The following is a 14,793-nucleotide window of genomic DNA, read 5'->3' as shown; positions in this document are numbered from 1 at the left end:
CCCCCCCCCCCCCCCCCCCCCCCCGGTGACCCAAGTGAAGGCTCTGGTATCTGGGATTTACTTATCTTCTATAATTGAAACTGTAGCCTTGAGCAGAGCCAAGCCTTCTGTTTGCTCCATGGCTGCAGCCATTTTTGTTGGGATTTATTTATCTTCTATAATTGAAACTTTGTAGTCTTGAGTGGAGGCCTGGGCCTGCCAGGGTGTGCAGAAAGCTTGGCTTCCTCCATTGCCTGGGAAACCCAAGCCTCCTGCTCACTCAGTGGCTGCAGCCATCTTGGTTAGATTAATTTGTATACTCGCTCCTGATTGGCTGGTGGGTGTAGCTTGTGGGTATGGCGGAGTGATGGTTAATTTGCATATTATTCTTTTATTAGATAGGATAATGTAGAAAAACCCTATGTCCTCTTTACCCAGATCCCCTCAATGGTGACATCTTGTAGAAGTGTAGAACAATATCAGAACCAGGATATTGCCATCAATATAGTCAATGTATTTGAGACAATCAAATACAGAACATACCCAAAAGGATTCTTCATGTTGCCTCTTTATAATCGCATTCACTTCCCCTTCTCCACCTCCCCTAGTCCCTGGCAACCACTAAAGTGTTCTATATTTCTATGATTTTTATTATTTTAAGAATGTTATATAAATGGAATCACACACTATGTAACCTTTTGGGATTGGATGTCTTACTAAGCATAATTCTCTGAGGATTGATCCAAACTGTCGGGTATATCAATAATTGGTTCTTTTTTTTTTTTTTTTTTTTTTTTTGCTGAGTAGTATGGACACACTACAATTTAATTATTCACTCACTGGAGAACATCTAGATTGGTTCCAATTTGGGGCTATAATGAATAAAATTACTGTAAATGTATTTATACAACTTTTTGTGTAACATAGTTCATTTCTCTAGGATAAATGCCTATAATACAATTGATAGTTGATACAGGTTTAGTTTTTAAAGAAACTGCCAAATTGTTTCCCAGAGTGTCTGTACCATTTTACATTCCCACCAGCAATGTATTAGGGATCCAGTTTCTTTATATCATCATCAGTATTTGGTATTTTCACTGTTTTCTTGCTTTAACTATTTTGATAGATGTGTATAACTTACTGTGCTTTTGATTTGCATTTCCCTAGTAGCTGATGGTGTTGAACACCTTTTCATTAGCTTGTTTGCATCTTTATATCCTCTTAGGTGAAATGTCCATTCATGTCTTTTGCTCGTTTTCCAACTGGATTAACTGTTGGGTTTTGAGAATTCTTTACATATTTAGATACTAGTACTTTGTGATTTTGTGGTTTGCAAATATTTTCTCTCAGTCTGTAAACTGTCCTTTCATCCTTTCTATTCTTGGTTTCTATGATTTCATTCTTTCATTTATCTCCCTCCCCCAACCCATTGACTCACTTTCTCCATCATCACTGCCCTCTACTTGAAAGTTCCTACTTTTTAAATATTTCAATCATTTTCAATACATCCTTCTTAAAGAATTTCTCCAGAGTCACATAATTATTCTTTGATGATATAAATTATCACCCGGAGCCAACATTTTCTCATTGGAAGATGTTTTTAAAAATAAAATCTGCTTTTAAAAAGCAAATATGGTATCACTCAGGGTTACAAGCTTGGTTTTGAAGACTAAGGCACTTTCCATTTTCCAAGAAGACTGAGTTAAAGTGGACAAAATTGATGTGGCAATGTAGGTTGTCATGTGTCTCAGAGAAAATTACCTGACTTTATGGATGCACCTCAAATAATTGGTGCCATCTGGTATAGCTCTTCCTGGTGGACTCATTGTTGGCATACGTCACCCTTGTCTGGGTGAATCTAGTTTTCTTTGACATACTCATGGAATCCATTGCTTCCTGAGATACGCAGTTCCCTAAAAGGCTAAGCAGCCTATTGAGAAAACAATTAGGTTTCAGGTTCCAAAGAAAATTTAGAAGTGAAAGCAAACCTGTTGACAGAAAATTACTCAAAAATCAAGCATCTTATTTTTTTCTTTTCTTTTACAGAGAATCTATAAGTTCAGAAGAAGACACTTTGGAGTGCTTGATAGATGATGAAATAGAATATGAAGTGGTAACCAGATTATATTTCTTGATTTAAATACTGTGTTTGGTAAAATATGCATTTCTTCTTTTGAAATTAAAATTTCCTATTCCAACTATTCCGTAACTTTCCAGAGGAAAAATATGATTTTGATACTGTTCCTCAGTTGTATATATAGTTCATCTTTGTCATGAGACATTTTATAAAAAATAAATGCTAAAGTAGGTAATAATTTGGGAGACATATTACCTACATTTTTCTTCTAAAAGAAATAGCCACTTTCTGGCTGCGTATTATTTCACTAGAGGTCCAATGCATGAAATTCATGCGTGGGTACGGTCCCTAGACCTGGCCTGTGATCAGGGCCATCTTCCTCAGCTGCCAGCAGCCACTGCCACCTACTCCTGGTTTCCCGTTCACCATTGAGGCATCGGAGTCTGATGGCCAGGTGGAAGGACCAAGAAGTGGTCAGTGTGCCTCATAGCGACTGGTCGAGTGGTCATTCTGGTTGTTCCACCATTCTGTCGATCTGCATGTTACTCTTTTATATATACTAGAGGCCTGGTGCATGAAATTCATGCATGGCGGGGGGGGGGGGAGAGACACGGGGGTGGTGTTCCTCAGCCCAGTCTTCACCCTCTCCAATCTGGGACATCCCTCTCACAATCCAGGACTGATGGCTCCCAACTGCTCACCTGCCTGCCTTCCTGATTACCCCTAACTTCTTCTGTCTGCCAGCCTGATCACCCCCTAATCATTCCTGTGCCAGCCTGATCAATGCCTAACTGATCTCCTATCGGCCCAATTGCCCCTAACTGCCCTTCCCTGCCAGCCTGGTCACCCCTAACTGTCCTCCCCTGCAGACCTGGTCACCCCAAACTGTCCTTTCCTACAGGCCTGGTCCTCCCAACTTCCCTTCTCTGCAGGCCTTGTCACCCCCAAACTTCCCTCCCTTGCAGGCCTGGTCCCTTCTAACTGCTTTCCTCTGCTGGCCTGATTGCCCACAACTGCCCTTCCCTACCAACCATCTTGTGTGTTGGATTGATGGTCAATTTGCATATTACTCTTTTATTAGGATAGATTAGGGCTTGAGATATATTGAGGAACTAAACTGCAAGATAAATTGACCTTCAACAAAATAGCTCTTCATGGCTACAAGATTGACTCTGAGCTAACTCCGCCCTAAATATGATAAGAAACTCTAAAGGAACACAAAACACTTTATTTTTTAAAATATATTTTTATTGATTTCAGAGAGGAAGGGAGAGGGAGCTAGAAACATCAATGAAGAGAGAATTACTGATCAGCTGCCCCCACTGGAGATTGAGTCCGCCTCCCGGGCATTTGCCCTTGACTGGAATCAAACCTGGGCCCTTCAGACACTGTCTGCTGAGTCAAACCAGCTGGACCAAAAAACACTTTAAAACACCACCCATTATTATATAAAACACACCTTATCCAAGGCATCTTTTTTTTTTTATGACGGTAAAAAAAATATATATATATATATATACTATCATAACTATTTTTAAGTGTATGGCAGTGTTAACTATATGCAAACTATTGTGCAATAGATCCCTATAACTTTTCATATTGCAACACTGGAACTCTACACCCATTGAACAATTCCTCTAACCCTCTCCCTCTAGCTCCTGGTTACCACTGTTCTAAGAGTTTTATTACTTTAGATAACGCATGAAGTGGAATCATGCGGTATTTGTCCTTTTGTGAATGGTTTCACTTCTTAGCATATTTTCTATGTTCATCCATGTTGTAGCATGCTACAGGATTTCTGTCCTTTTATGGTTAGCATTCCATTGTATGGATATACCACATTTTCTTTATCCATCCATTCATTGATAGACATTTAGGTTGTTTTTACCCCCTGGCTATAGGAAATGTGATTAATATGGGTGTATAAAAATTAAACTTACTTAAAATAATGCCTACTTAAACATAAAATTTTGGAAAATGTAAAATAATTAAAACTAGGGGAAAAAATGGCCTTCATGCAGCCCCCATCTTTATCTTCCTTCTACTTCTCCCCCCTTGCCTTTCCCTAGACCCCTTTCCCTTTTCCTGCCCTGCTTCTCCTGCTTCATCCTTGCTTCTTTCTCTTTTCCTCTCCCACTTATTCCACTTTCCCAATACCTTTCATCTCTCCTGCCACCTCCAATGCCCCTTCCTGAGGCCAGCACTCCCGTGGAAAGAGGCTCCTTTGCCATCTCCACCCATGTCTCCCTCACAGTCAGCCTGTATTCCAGAAAGCATTTTTCTAGATAAGTCATGTGTACCTAGGCAGCATGGTGTTAAGTGAATTATATTCTTCATTATTGATTCATTAGGAGCCAGAGATTTATTTCAAAGAACCAGAAGAGCTACTTCAAGTCCTCACGGAGCTGGAGGAGCAGAATCTGACCTTGGTACAGTATTCCCAAGATGTAGATGAAAACCTTGAAGAAATGAATAAAAGAGAAAAATTTATGCAGGATAAAGTGTAAGTCATTGAAAACAAGTAGATTTACCCTATTGCGCGAATTCTAACCAGAGACAGAGTCCAACTTATTCACGAGGGGTCCTTCCTAGTGGTCTCTCTGGATTTAAGATGAAATATTTATGAACGATATTTCCATTGCAGTGTATGAAGAGTTGAAGCTATATTTTCACAGAATAGACTAGCTTTAGTTTCATTTTAGACCCTACTTCCTTTCACAGGTCAAAATATTTTCCCAACTAGCAATAATAAAAGATTCAAAAGAACGGAAGTGTCACTTACTGCCTTAATTTTAGTTCACACCCATTTCTCCCTATCATCTGGCTAATCAAACCATGCTTTGGGAGATAGTGCTAACAAATGCATTTCCCTTGGCTGCGACTCTCCTCGGCAAAACAGCTTCTTTGGTGACTTAAATATTGTATCTTTTTGTAATGTGCATATCAATGTATCAGGGCTATGGTAAAAGGGACTTCTGTCAGGGGAAGGAGGCTGAGTTGATGACTCATGACACCCCTTCCTATTGTAAAATTTTATATGATTACCATTTTGGTAAACAGCTCTGAGTCGCAGAGAACAGATCTTTATACCTACCTATTGTAAAACTGTGTAGAAGCTTCTTCAGAACAGTCCTCTGGGCTGGAAGGTAGCAATCTTCTTAAATGCCCAACTACATTGAACTTTGGAACAGATGAACTTGTTCAGAAGTTATGAACCTAAAAAATCATGCTCTCACAGCCACCTGTTACCACTAATGTATCCTTTTAATCCATGTCTCCTCTCTGTCCTCACAGCTATGGTGCCCCCATCTACGACAATATGATGGGGGGGAGGGGAGGGGACAGGTGGGCATGGTTGGGCAGGAAAAGGGGATCCATGTCCGAATCCATCTCCAGATCTCTGTCGGAATGTCTAGGAGAGGGAGTCAGGAGTCTATTTGGAACCCTGGTTTGGGAACGCAGACAAGATCTCACCACAACTTGAGTTCCCGACACCTTGGCTTTGCTGCTCTCTACTGGGGGAGGGAGGGAAGGCAGCAGAGGGGAAGAAAAGGCTTCCCAATGAGGGTTCAAAGCAGCCCCTGTGCATTTGTCCCATTTTAACCCGAGAAGTTGCATGTATGTTGGCAATGTCTTCAAATATAAACTCAGATTTGGCTGGCTACACATAGGCTGATAACACATGATCTGGAAGAGTATTGACACTCCTGGGTGATGTTTTATTGCACCAAACCACCTATTACAGACAAGCCTCTTTTGTCATAGAAATTCAAACATCGAGTTCCTTTTGGAGCAGAAGGAAGTGCTGAAAGAGAACTGCATGAGAGAAGAGGAAAAAGCAGCAGAACTGGAGTTAAGGTCCAGGCTATTTAGTTTTGGAGAATTTAATTCAGATGCCCAGGTAAGCATTCTTTGCCTATAGTAATCTTAAGTTTGGCTCATGATAAGAATTTGCACTTACCTCAGCACTAAGCACTGGAATGGGAGATAGAAAAGTAAACCACAAGTGTCAGGTTGATGACAAAGGCAGAAAATAACCTTGCCAATATGGAACAGTCCACTTACAGAGTAGACACAAAGGATTCAAACTGGCATTGGGGTTCTATTAAAATGCTGCTCTAATTATGACCAAGTATGATGTTGAGATTTTCCCCCATAAAGACATTTCTTTTAGGCAGAGTGTATGCTAGTACAGATGAAGTAGCTCACTGCCTGTGATCATTTTGGTAGAAACCTGAGTAAATAATTGACAAAGGAAGGACTGAATCAACACAATGGAATATCTGACCAACACTGAGCTTATAATAAATTTTGCCCACCCGTAAGGCTTGTGTATAGTCATTATGGGAGGACCTGTAACACAGGCTAATGTGCTCATTTGCTTACATGTTAGTTTCTCCCAGCAGGATGCAAACCCCTCGAGGGCAGGGATTTCTTACCCTTCTTCACTAAGTTTAGTGTCCCTAAAAGAGGTGCTCAATAAATGTTTGTTGAATGAATGATTAGGTTAGTTTCTAGACCCACAACTCCAACTTGCATTGGTTTTTCTTGTAAAAATCGTAAGGATAAAAATTCATGCTAATATGTTATGTTAAGATCACATTTGTTTCAAGCAAAAGTAGATTCAGGGGAACTGTATCAGTAGATGATTGTTCTTCCTACCCGTCGGTAGGCAGGGTTACCAAAAGTACCCATCCTTCCTCCCCCCACACACACTTCCTTTGGCCTTCTGATTTACATATTCCCTCCAGATTGGCTGGTGGGCATAGTGGAGTGATGGTCAATTTGCATGTTCCTCTTTTAGGAGGGGCTATGGTCAGGTTGCACACTGTTAGAACAAGAAATGTGGTTCCTCAATGCTGGTTTTTAAACCATTTAAAAAAAATTGTGATAAAATACACATAACATAAAATTTACCATTTATCCATTTTAAGTGTTATGATTCAGTATTGAATATATTCACACTATTGTGGAACCTTCACCACAATTGATAGAATTTTTCATCATCCCAAATAGAAACTCTGAACAGTGTATTTCCCCATTCCTCCATCTTCCCAGCCTACTTTCTTCCTCTAGAAATTCACCTACTTGAAATCACACAATATTTGTCCTTTTATGTCACTTAGCATGTTTTCAAGGTTCATCCGTGTTATAGTGTGCATCAGAATTCCTTTGATGGCTGAAAAATATCCTATTGTATTTATTTACCACGTTATTTACCCATTCATCTGTTGTTGGTCAATTTGCATGTTTCTCTTTTATTAGTGTAGATCAGTGGTCGGCAAGCTCAACAGAGCCAAATATTAACAGTACAATGATTGAAATTTCTTTTGAGAGTCAATTTAAAAAATATATATTTTATTGATTTTTTACAGAGAGGAAGAGAGGGGGACAGAGTTAGAAACATCGATGAGAGAGAAAAATCGATCAGCTGCCTCTTGCACACCCCCTACTGGGGATGTGCCCGCAACCAAGGTACTTGCCCTTGACCTGGGATCCTTGACTCCGCAGGCCAACGCTCTATCCACTGAGCCAAACTGGCTTCAGCGAGAACCATTTTTTTTTTTTTTTATCAATCTTTATTGTTCATATTATTACAGATTCCTCATTTCTTCCCCCTTCCACCAGGTTCCTCCCCCCCCTCCACCCCCTCCCCATCCCCCATTGTCCTCATCCATAGGTGCAGTTTATGTTCAATCTCTTCCTCCCTCCCTCCCTTTCCCCGATAGTAAATCCCTTTTCAGATAGTAAGTCAGGAGAACCATTTTTTTTTTAAACCTAAACTTCTAACTACCATTTCTTCAAAATACACTTGTCCAGGGTGTCCTATTTTGAAGAAGAGCCACACTCAAGGGGCCAAAGGGCTGCATGTGGCTCGTGAGCTGCAGTTTGCCGACCACTGGTTTAGATAAACAGTTGCACCTAATTTTGATAGTCACAAAATTATCAGTTACTTTGGCGCTATGGTCAATTATGATCTATAAAATCAATTTTATTCTTTCCAAAATTTCTACGCTTCTAACTGTACTTAATCCCCTAAAAACACTTTTCACTAATTCAATATATTACTTCGATAGTACAATTTTAAATTCAGGCATAGATTTACATATATGTATTTTATTGATTTTTTACAGAGAGGAAGAGAGAGGGATAGAGAGCTAGAAACATCGATGAGAGAGAAACATCGATCAGCTGCCTCTTGCACGCCCCTTACTGGGGATGTGCCTGCAACCAAGGTACATGCCCTTGACCGGAATCGAACCTGGGACCTTTCGGTCTGCAGGCCGATGCTCTATCCACTGAGCCAAACCGGTTTCGGCTAAATTCAGGCATAGATTTAATGTAATATTCAAACGTGCACAAATCATAAGTATAACTCTCAAAGAATTTCCTCAAAGTAAGCACAGCCCTGTACCACTCCCTAGATCAGGGAATACATCATGGTCAGCACTCCCAGAAGCTGCTTTCCATCCCTTGAAGGTGACCACTGTCCTCACTTCTCCCACCACCAATTAGACTTTATGCTTTTGAACTTGAGATAGATGGAATCGTGTAATATGTCTGGCTTGCCTGGCTTCTTTCTCTCAACATTACGTTTGAGATTCATCCATTTTGTATAGCAGCTGTTGGCTCATTTTCATTGGACCTGAAATGGAATGTAAGCTATTCCATCGTTTAATTTGCAGAATGTAGTCACCTCTGGTTTAATTTTCCTTTCAACAGGAAAATACAATTGGGAGAGTTGTTTACATTAAGCACACAGTAGAATGAGACATGGATAAGAATTACAGAATCCTTGAGTTGGAAAGGAACTTTGAATGACATCTAGACATCTCCCCATTCCTATCCAATTTTGATAACAATGACTCCTTCTATTTATTGCTCTGGTCAGATCACTTCCCATTTCCTTTGGAAGGCATCCGAAGTTCTTATCCTGGTAATCTTCTACCACCCTGCCCCACTGAACCTCAGGAAGCAGGCACACAAGCTCTGGGGTGGGCCTGCCACCTCGTGGCAGCTCCAGGGGTTGGCCTGACATTTGGCTTCTTTGCCAAGAGTAGGCCTGCCATCTTAAACTTCCTTTTTTTTTGCCCTGTGCTCATTAGAGCCAGGCCCTCAATCTCTTTTTCATGAGCATTTTCTTTAACCTCATCCCCTGATTCTATTTCTCACTCTGTTCTAACCTTAAGAAAACCTCTCTCCTTGACTTTCCCTCTTATTTGACAGGAAGAACTTAAAAAATAAACACACACACAAAGGCTACTGCCCATCCACTGCTAAAACGCTTAAGTGTTCAAGAAGACTCCTTTAGAATTTTCCATCAATTAACCATTCTCACGTTAAAGTTGATTTTTCTCAGAACTAATGTTCAATGTATTTTTGAAATGACTCACATTGCAACAATATTGTTTTTTCATATCCAATGTACACATCAGTCCTTTGATGGGTTACTTTACCTTTGATTTTTCTGTGTTTCTAAAGAAATGTGCTGTTAATACAAATGGGAAATACAATAGTTGTTATTTAGAAAGGGAGAGAAAAAAATAAGCTGAATGGCAAATAGGACTTTTGCCTTTTACTTTTTATATCATTTCATACTTCCCTGTGTTCTTTAAAAAAGCATATTTTAATATAAATAGGAAATAGAAAAAAAAATTGGGGGAAAATGGGGGCTTTCTGGTAAATAGAATCATTGGAAAGGTGCTTAAAGTAGGAGGTGGGAGAAACAAGCTGTTGGAAGTCACCTCCTGGTAATAGATCTTGACTTGTAATTGTTGGTGGCACTGTAAGGAGTCCCATGACTCCAGGAGCCACATCTGTCTTGAGTGTTATTTTTCCTCCTTGGCTTCACGGTGATTCTCATCTTCTTGAGCAGAAGCAGGCATTCGGGCAGACTGCTATGTGGAGACAGCTTAACCTTGCCCAGCAGTTTATTGAGACCCTCTTAGCTGCGAATACCGGGTCCCCAGAAGAGAAAGAGGATGAAAATTATCTCTCGGGCCCGAAAAACATCCCGAAACAAGTTTCCTACAAGCTCGAGCATATCAACTACGTGTTAAAACGGAGGAGTAGCCAGGTACAGGGATCAGCAAGGTTTGGCCTGCGCCTCTGTTTAGACTAGAATACTGCAACGACTTCCCAGTGGAGAGAGTGAAATTTAAACCTCCCCAAAGGCTTTTGTAGGCCAGCCAGGGAATCCGTTTTCTTGTAACTGTTCTTTTCCTCTGAGAGAAGGCATTCATTTATTCAGCAAACATTTAGTAAAGTGCATAGTTATGTGCAAGGTGCTATTGTAGGTATAAGTGTCAACCTAAGAAATAGCTCCTGCCCTCCAGGTGCTTACAGCCTAGAAAGGGAGATAAGGCATACATGCAAATAACTACTACGGCAGGATGATTATAGTTCTAGCAATTAAGACCAGAGGTTGGCAAACTGCGGCTCGCGAGCCACAAGCAGGCTCTTTGGCCCCTCGAGTGTGGCTCTTCCTCAAAATACCATGGCCTGGGAGAGTCTATTTTGAAGAAGTGGCAGTTAGAAGAAGTTTAAGTTTAAAAAATGTAGCTCTCAAAAGAAATTTCAATCGTTGTACTGTTGATATTTGGCTCTGTTGATTAATGAGTTCACCAACCAGAGAATTAGATTAACAAATGCAAAAAAGGGGGCTCATCTGCAGTGCTGCGAGGAAATGCATTGTCGTGGCAACACAGGATTTTAAATGTGTATGTCACCTCTACTTGAATGCCCAGGGAATCAGATATACAAAAAATCACAATTTTAATTACTTTTATGCATAGAATAAAATATTTTTAAAGAAAATAATCCAAGATGTTACTGTAGCAATGATCTGACTACAAATTGTTATAAATATCATTGCTGCATTTTCTCACTCTTCGAAGTCACACTGAAGTTTTTCTTTTAACCAAGGAAACATTTAGTATTACATAAAAGCCTTCTCATTATAATATTATAAAACAGAACTTTACATTTATTGAACAAGCAAATAGTGATGTGATGTTGTTTTCTACTTTCCTTTCCTTCTCAATCCCAGGAAAAACTGATAGACTCTCTTAGTAGAAAAATTAATCAAGTATACAAATTCTGTATCGGAGATAGTGAGGTTAGCAGCCTCAACCCAATCCAAAAGCTGATAAAAGTAGAGTCTCGACTGGTGGAACTGAGTGATCTCATTGATTCCATTCCGAAAGAAAATGTGGACGCAATTGAGAGGACAAAACAAAAAGAACGACGGCAAAAGTACGTCTTATATAAATGTAGTGAATGACTTTATGAGTAGTTGTTTTAGCTTGGATTCCACATTTAGCAAATCTCTATTATATGGCAAAGATAACCACATAGAGACACAGTGGGAGGAACCAAACCTAGCCCTGCCCTCCTCATAGAGCTATTTCTTAGTGGGAAGACACATTCACCAACTATTATCCTATATAATAAAAGGATAATATGCAAATTGACAGAACGACTGGTTGCTATGACACACACTGACCACGAGGGGGCAAGCACTCAACGCAGAAGCTGTCTCCTGGTGGTCAGTGCGCTCCCACAGGGTGGCATCCTGCTCAGCCACAAGCTGGGCTGATGGCTGGTGAGTGCAGCGGCAGTGGTGGGAGCCTCTCCTGCCTCCGTGGGCCTAAGCCATCAGTCGGACATCCTCAAGGGCTCCCGGATTGCTAAAGGGTGCAGGCCGGGCTGAGGGAACCTTCCCTGAGTGCATGCATGTTGTACACTGGGCCTCTAGTTATGAAATAAATGTGCCATTACCAATGGAACATGAGCACTGAGAAGGAACCAGATGACCAGAAAGTTCATCAGATGCAACTTTCAGTTTATCTGTTAAAATAGCAGTAATGACTTGTAGGGTTGTTGTGAGGATTAAATTAAATGATCTGTATAAAAGCAATAAAGCAATAAGGATTAGCCATTATTATTAGATATTTTGTTACTGCTTACTCTATTACTGGTGGATGTGGGATACTGCTTCCCACAGATAAAAATGAAATCCAGAATAGATTAATGTGATATTAAGACATCAAATATAAGGCAAATGTTTAAAAATTATAAGATAAAGATTACTCCTTCCAATTACATGACCTATAATTAATTACACTAATAACTAATAACACTTGTATCTTTTTTTTTTTTTAACATGTATTTTTATCTCAGAGAGGAATGGGGAAGGAGATAGAAACATCAATCACGAGAATCATTAATTGGGTACCTCCTGCATGCCCCCTACTGGGGATCTAGCCCACAACCTGGGCATGTGCCCTTGACTAGAATCGAACCTGGGGCCCTTCAGTCTGCAGGCCAATGCTCTATCCATTGAGCCAAAACAGCTAGGGTCTCTTATATCTTTTTTTCCCCCCAGCAAAAATAGTCATCCAAGGATAATTACAACTTATTTTCAGCAGTGATACATAAATCTAATTCCAATTATTTATTGTTCTTATCAAGAGAATTTTAGTTTATTTTCCCCATGGTTTGGAGGCACTTAACATAATATCTGGTATAAAAATATTTAATAAATATTAACTCTTAAAATTAAATGTTTCCACAAAATAGCTCTCACTTATTGAGTGCCTATTCTGCATTAGGCATTGGAGTAGAAAGATCGTCTTAGGTCAGTAGTCGGCAAACTCATTAGTCAACAGAGCCAAATAACAGTACAACGATTGAAATTTCTTTTGAGAGCTACATTTTTTAAACTTAAACTTCTTCTAACTGCCACTTCTTCAAAACAGACTCACCCAGGCCATGGTATTTTGAGGAAGAGCCACACTCAAGGGGCCAAAGAGCCGCATGTCGCTCTCGAGGCATGGGGAGCTGCGGTTTGCCGACTACTGGTCTAGATCAGGGGTCTTCAAACTACGGCCCGCGGGCCACATGCAGCCCCCAGGGGAGTCTGATCCTGCCCGCCAGGATTTTTGGGCAGTGAGCGCAGCCAAGGTGTTACAGTAGGAATTAGTAGTTCATATAGTCCGGCCCTCCAGCTCTCTGAGGGACTGTGATCTGGCCCCCACTTTAAAAAGTTTGAGGACCCCTGGTCTAGATCATCTAATTTTATCATCACAGCCCTAAAAAAAAAAAAAAAAAGACAAATTGTATTTGTTGGTCTTAATTTGAGAATATCAGTCAAAAAGATTAACTGGAAAATGCACTTTTGTGGTAATTCACTTAACTACATCCTTGTGACTAGTGTACTTTTCTGAATATTTCAAATAAGGGAGGGGTGGATAACTGGAAGTTAATTGAAGTGACCGTTGTACAGATTAACTGTGACGTGCTGAAATTGAGTGATGAGAAGTCCTTATTGAGGTGCTTATTTAGACTCAAGAGGGGATAGATTTTTACTTCTTCCAAAATAGTGGCATGCAATTTCTCCTCATCTCATCAGAAATCAGATGTGTTATTGAGATTTCACCTGAATATTCAAAAGCCATGGTTATGGGTGAAGATGAATTACTTCCATTTAACCTTAATGGAAATAATATTCAGATGGGTCATTTAAATATTTAGAACATTTTCCCCTCTTGACAGGCTTCGTGAAGAGAAAATGAGAGAAAAACAGAAACACCAAGAAGAAAGGCTAAGAGCTGCTCTGGAAAGAGCAGTAGCACAACCAAAGAAAAAGGTTTGTGTTTTGCTATTAATAGGTCCAGCCGCATCAAAGTGTGAGTGCTTCTGGGTATAAAAACAAAATATCTAATTCACCGAATTTATCCAGGTTAAACTTCAGTAGTCTTTTATGCTCAGCTTCAATTGCTCTCTCTCTGGTTCCTTGTTACTTTTAGAATAAGTCAAATTAGGCCTACTTTTTAGTAAAAGAAACCTGCCCCTTCCTCTCTTTCTTTCCTTCCAGGTATACGAAACCAGAAAAATTTAAAAACTAATTTTTTGAATAGGTAGTACAGACATATGATTCAAAGTTCAAAAAAATACAAAGGAGTATTCAGTGAAAGTTGTCATCCTTAGTTCCTCCTACCTCAGAGATAAGCATTGCTAACAGTTTCATATGCATCCTTCTGGAAATATCCTATGTATTTGTGTCAATTCTTAATGATAGCTGAGAACCTTGTTTCTTTCTTTCTTTTTTTTTAATAAATATATTTGATTGATTTTTTACAGAGAGGGAGAGGGATAGAAACATCAATGAGAGAGAAACATCCATCAGCTGCCTCTTGCACACCCCGTACTGGAGATGTGCCCACAACCAAGGCACATGCCCTTGACCAGAATCGAACCTGGGACCTTTCAGTCCGCAGGCAGACCGCTCTATCTACTGAGCCAAACCGGTTTCGGCAGAACCTTGTTTCTTCCACTTAACAATGGAAATAGTGAACCCAGAGAATCCTAGCTAAGAGTAATATGCAAATTGACCATCACTCCAACACACAAGCTGGCTGCTCCCATGTGGTCAGATAGCTGCCCCCATGTGGACACAAGGTGGCTGCCACAAGATGGCTAGCAGGGGAGGGTAGTTGGGAGGGACCAGGCCTGCAAGGGAGGGCATTTGGGAGCAATCGGGCCAGCAGGGAGGGCAGTTAGGGGGGGGGACCAGGCTGCCAGGGGAGAGCAATTGGGAGCAACCAGCTTATAGGAGAGGGCAGTTAGGGGCAACCAGCTCAGCAGGAGAGGGCAGTTGGGATATATGGTGATTGTATGGTGATTGTAAATATGTGTATCAAAAGGTTATGATTACCTTATTTTGTTTAAATAAG

At 40.3% G+C, this 14,793-nt stretch overlaps 1 protein-coding gene across 1 annotated transcript in view; it reads left to right on the top strand.

The window, feature by feature from the left end:
* Positions 1 to 14,793, top strand: part of CCDC38 (coiled-coil domain containing 38) — a gene marked incomplete at its 5' end in the record, with an annotated part of 31,352 nt that overhangs the window by 14,034 nt on the left and 2,525 nt on the right. Inside the window, 5 exons of the mRNA XM_084876228.1 lie at positions 2,026 to 2,092; positions 4,408 to 4,559; positions 5,822 to 5,957; positions 11,106 to 11,311; positions 13,613 to 13,706. Of these exons, the coding sequence (XP_084732354.1) occupies positions 2,026 to 2,092; positions 4,408 to 4,559; positions 5,822 to 5,957; positions 11,106 to 11,311; positions 13,613 to 13,706 (655 nt within the window). The remainder of the gene's footprint in view (positions 1 to 2,025; positions 2,093 to 4,407; positions 4,560 to 5,821; positions 5,958 to 11,105; positions 11,312 to 13,612; positions 13,707 to 14,793) is intronic.

This window comes from Pipistrellus hanaki (genome assembly GCF_964339955.1).
Source record: "Pipistrellus hanaki genome assembly, chromosome: 3".
Classification (NCBI taxonomy): domain Eukaryota; kingdom Metazoa; phylum Chordata; class Mammalia; order Chiroptera; family Vespertilionidae; genus Pipistrellus; species Pipistrellus hanaki.
The sequence above is the reverse complement of the archived record's forward strand: the minus strand, read 5'-3'. Positions and strand labels throughout refer to the sequence as shown.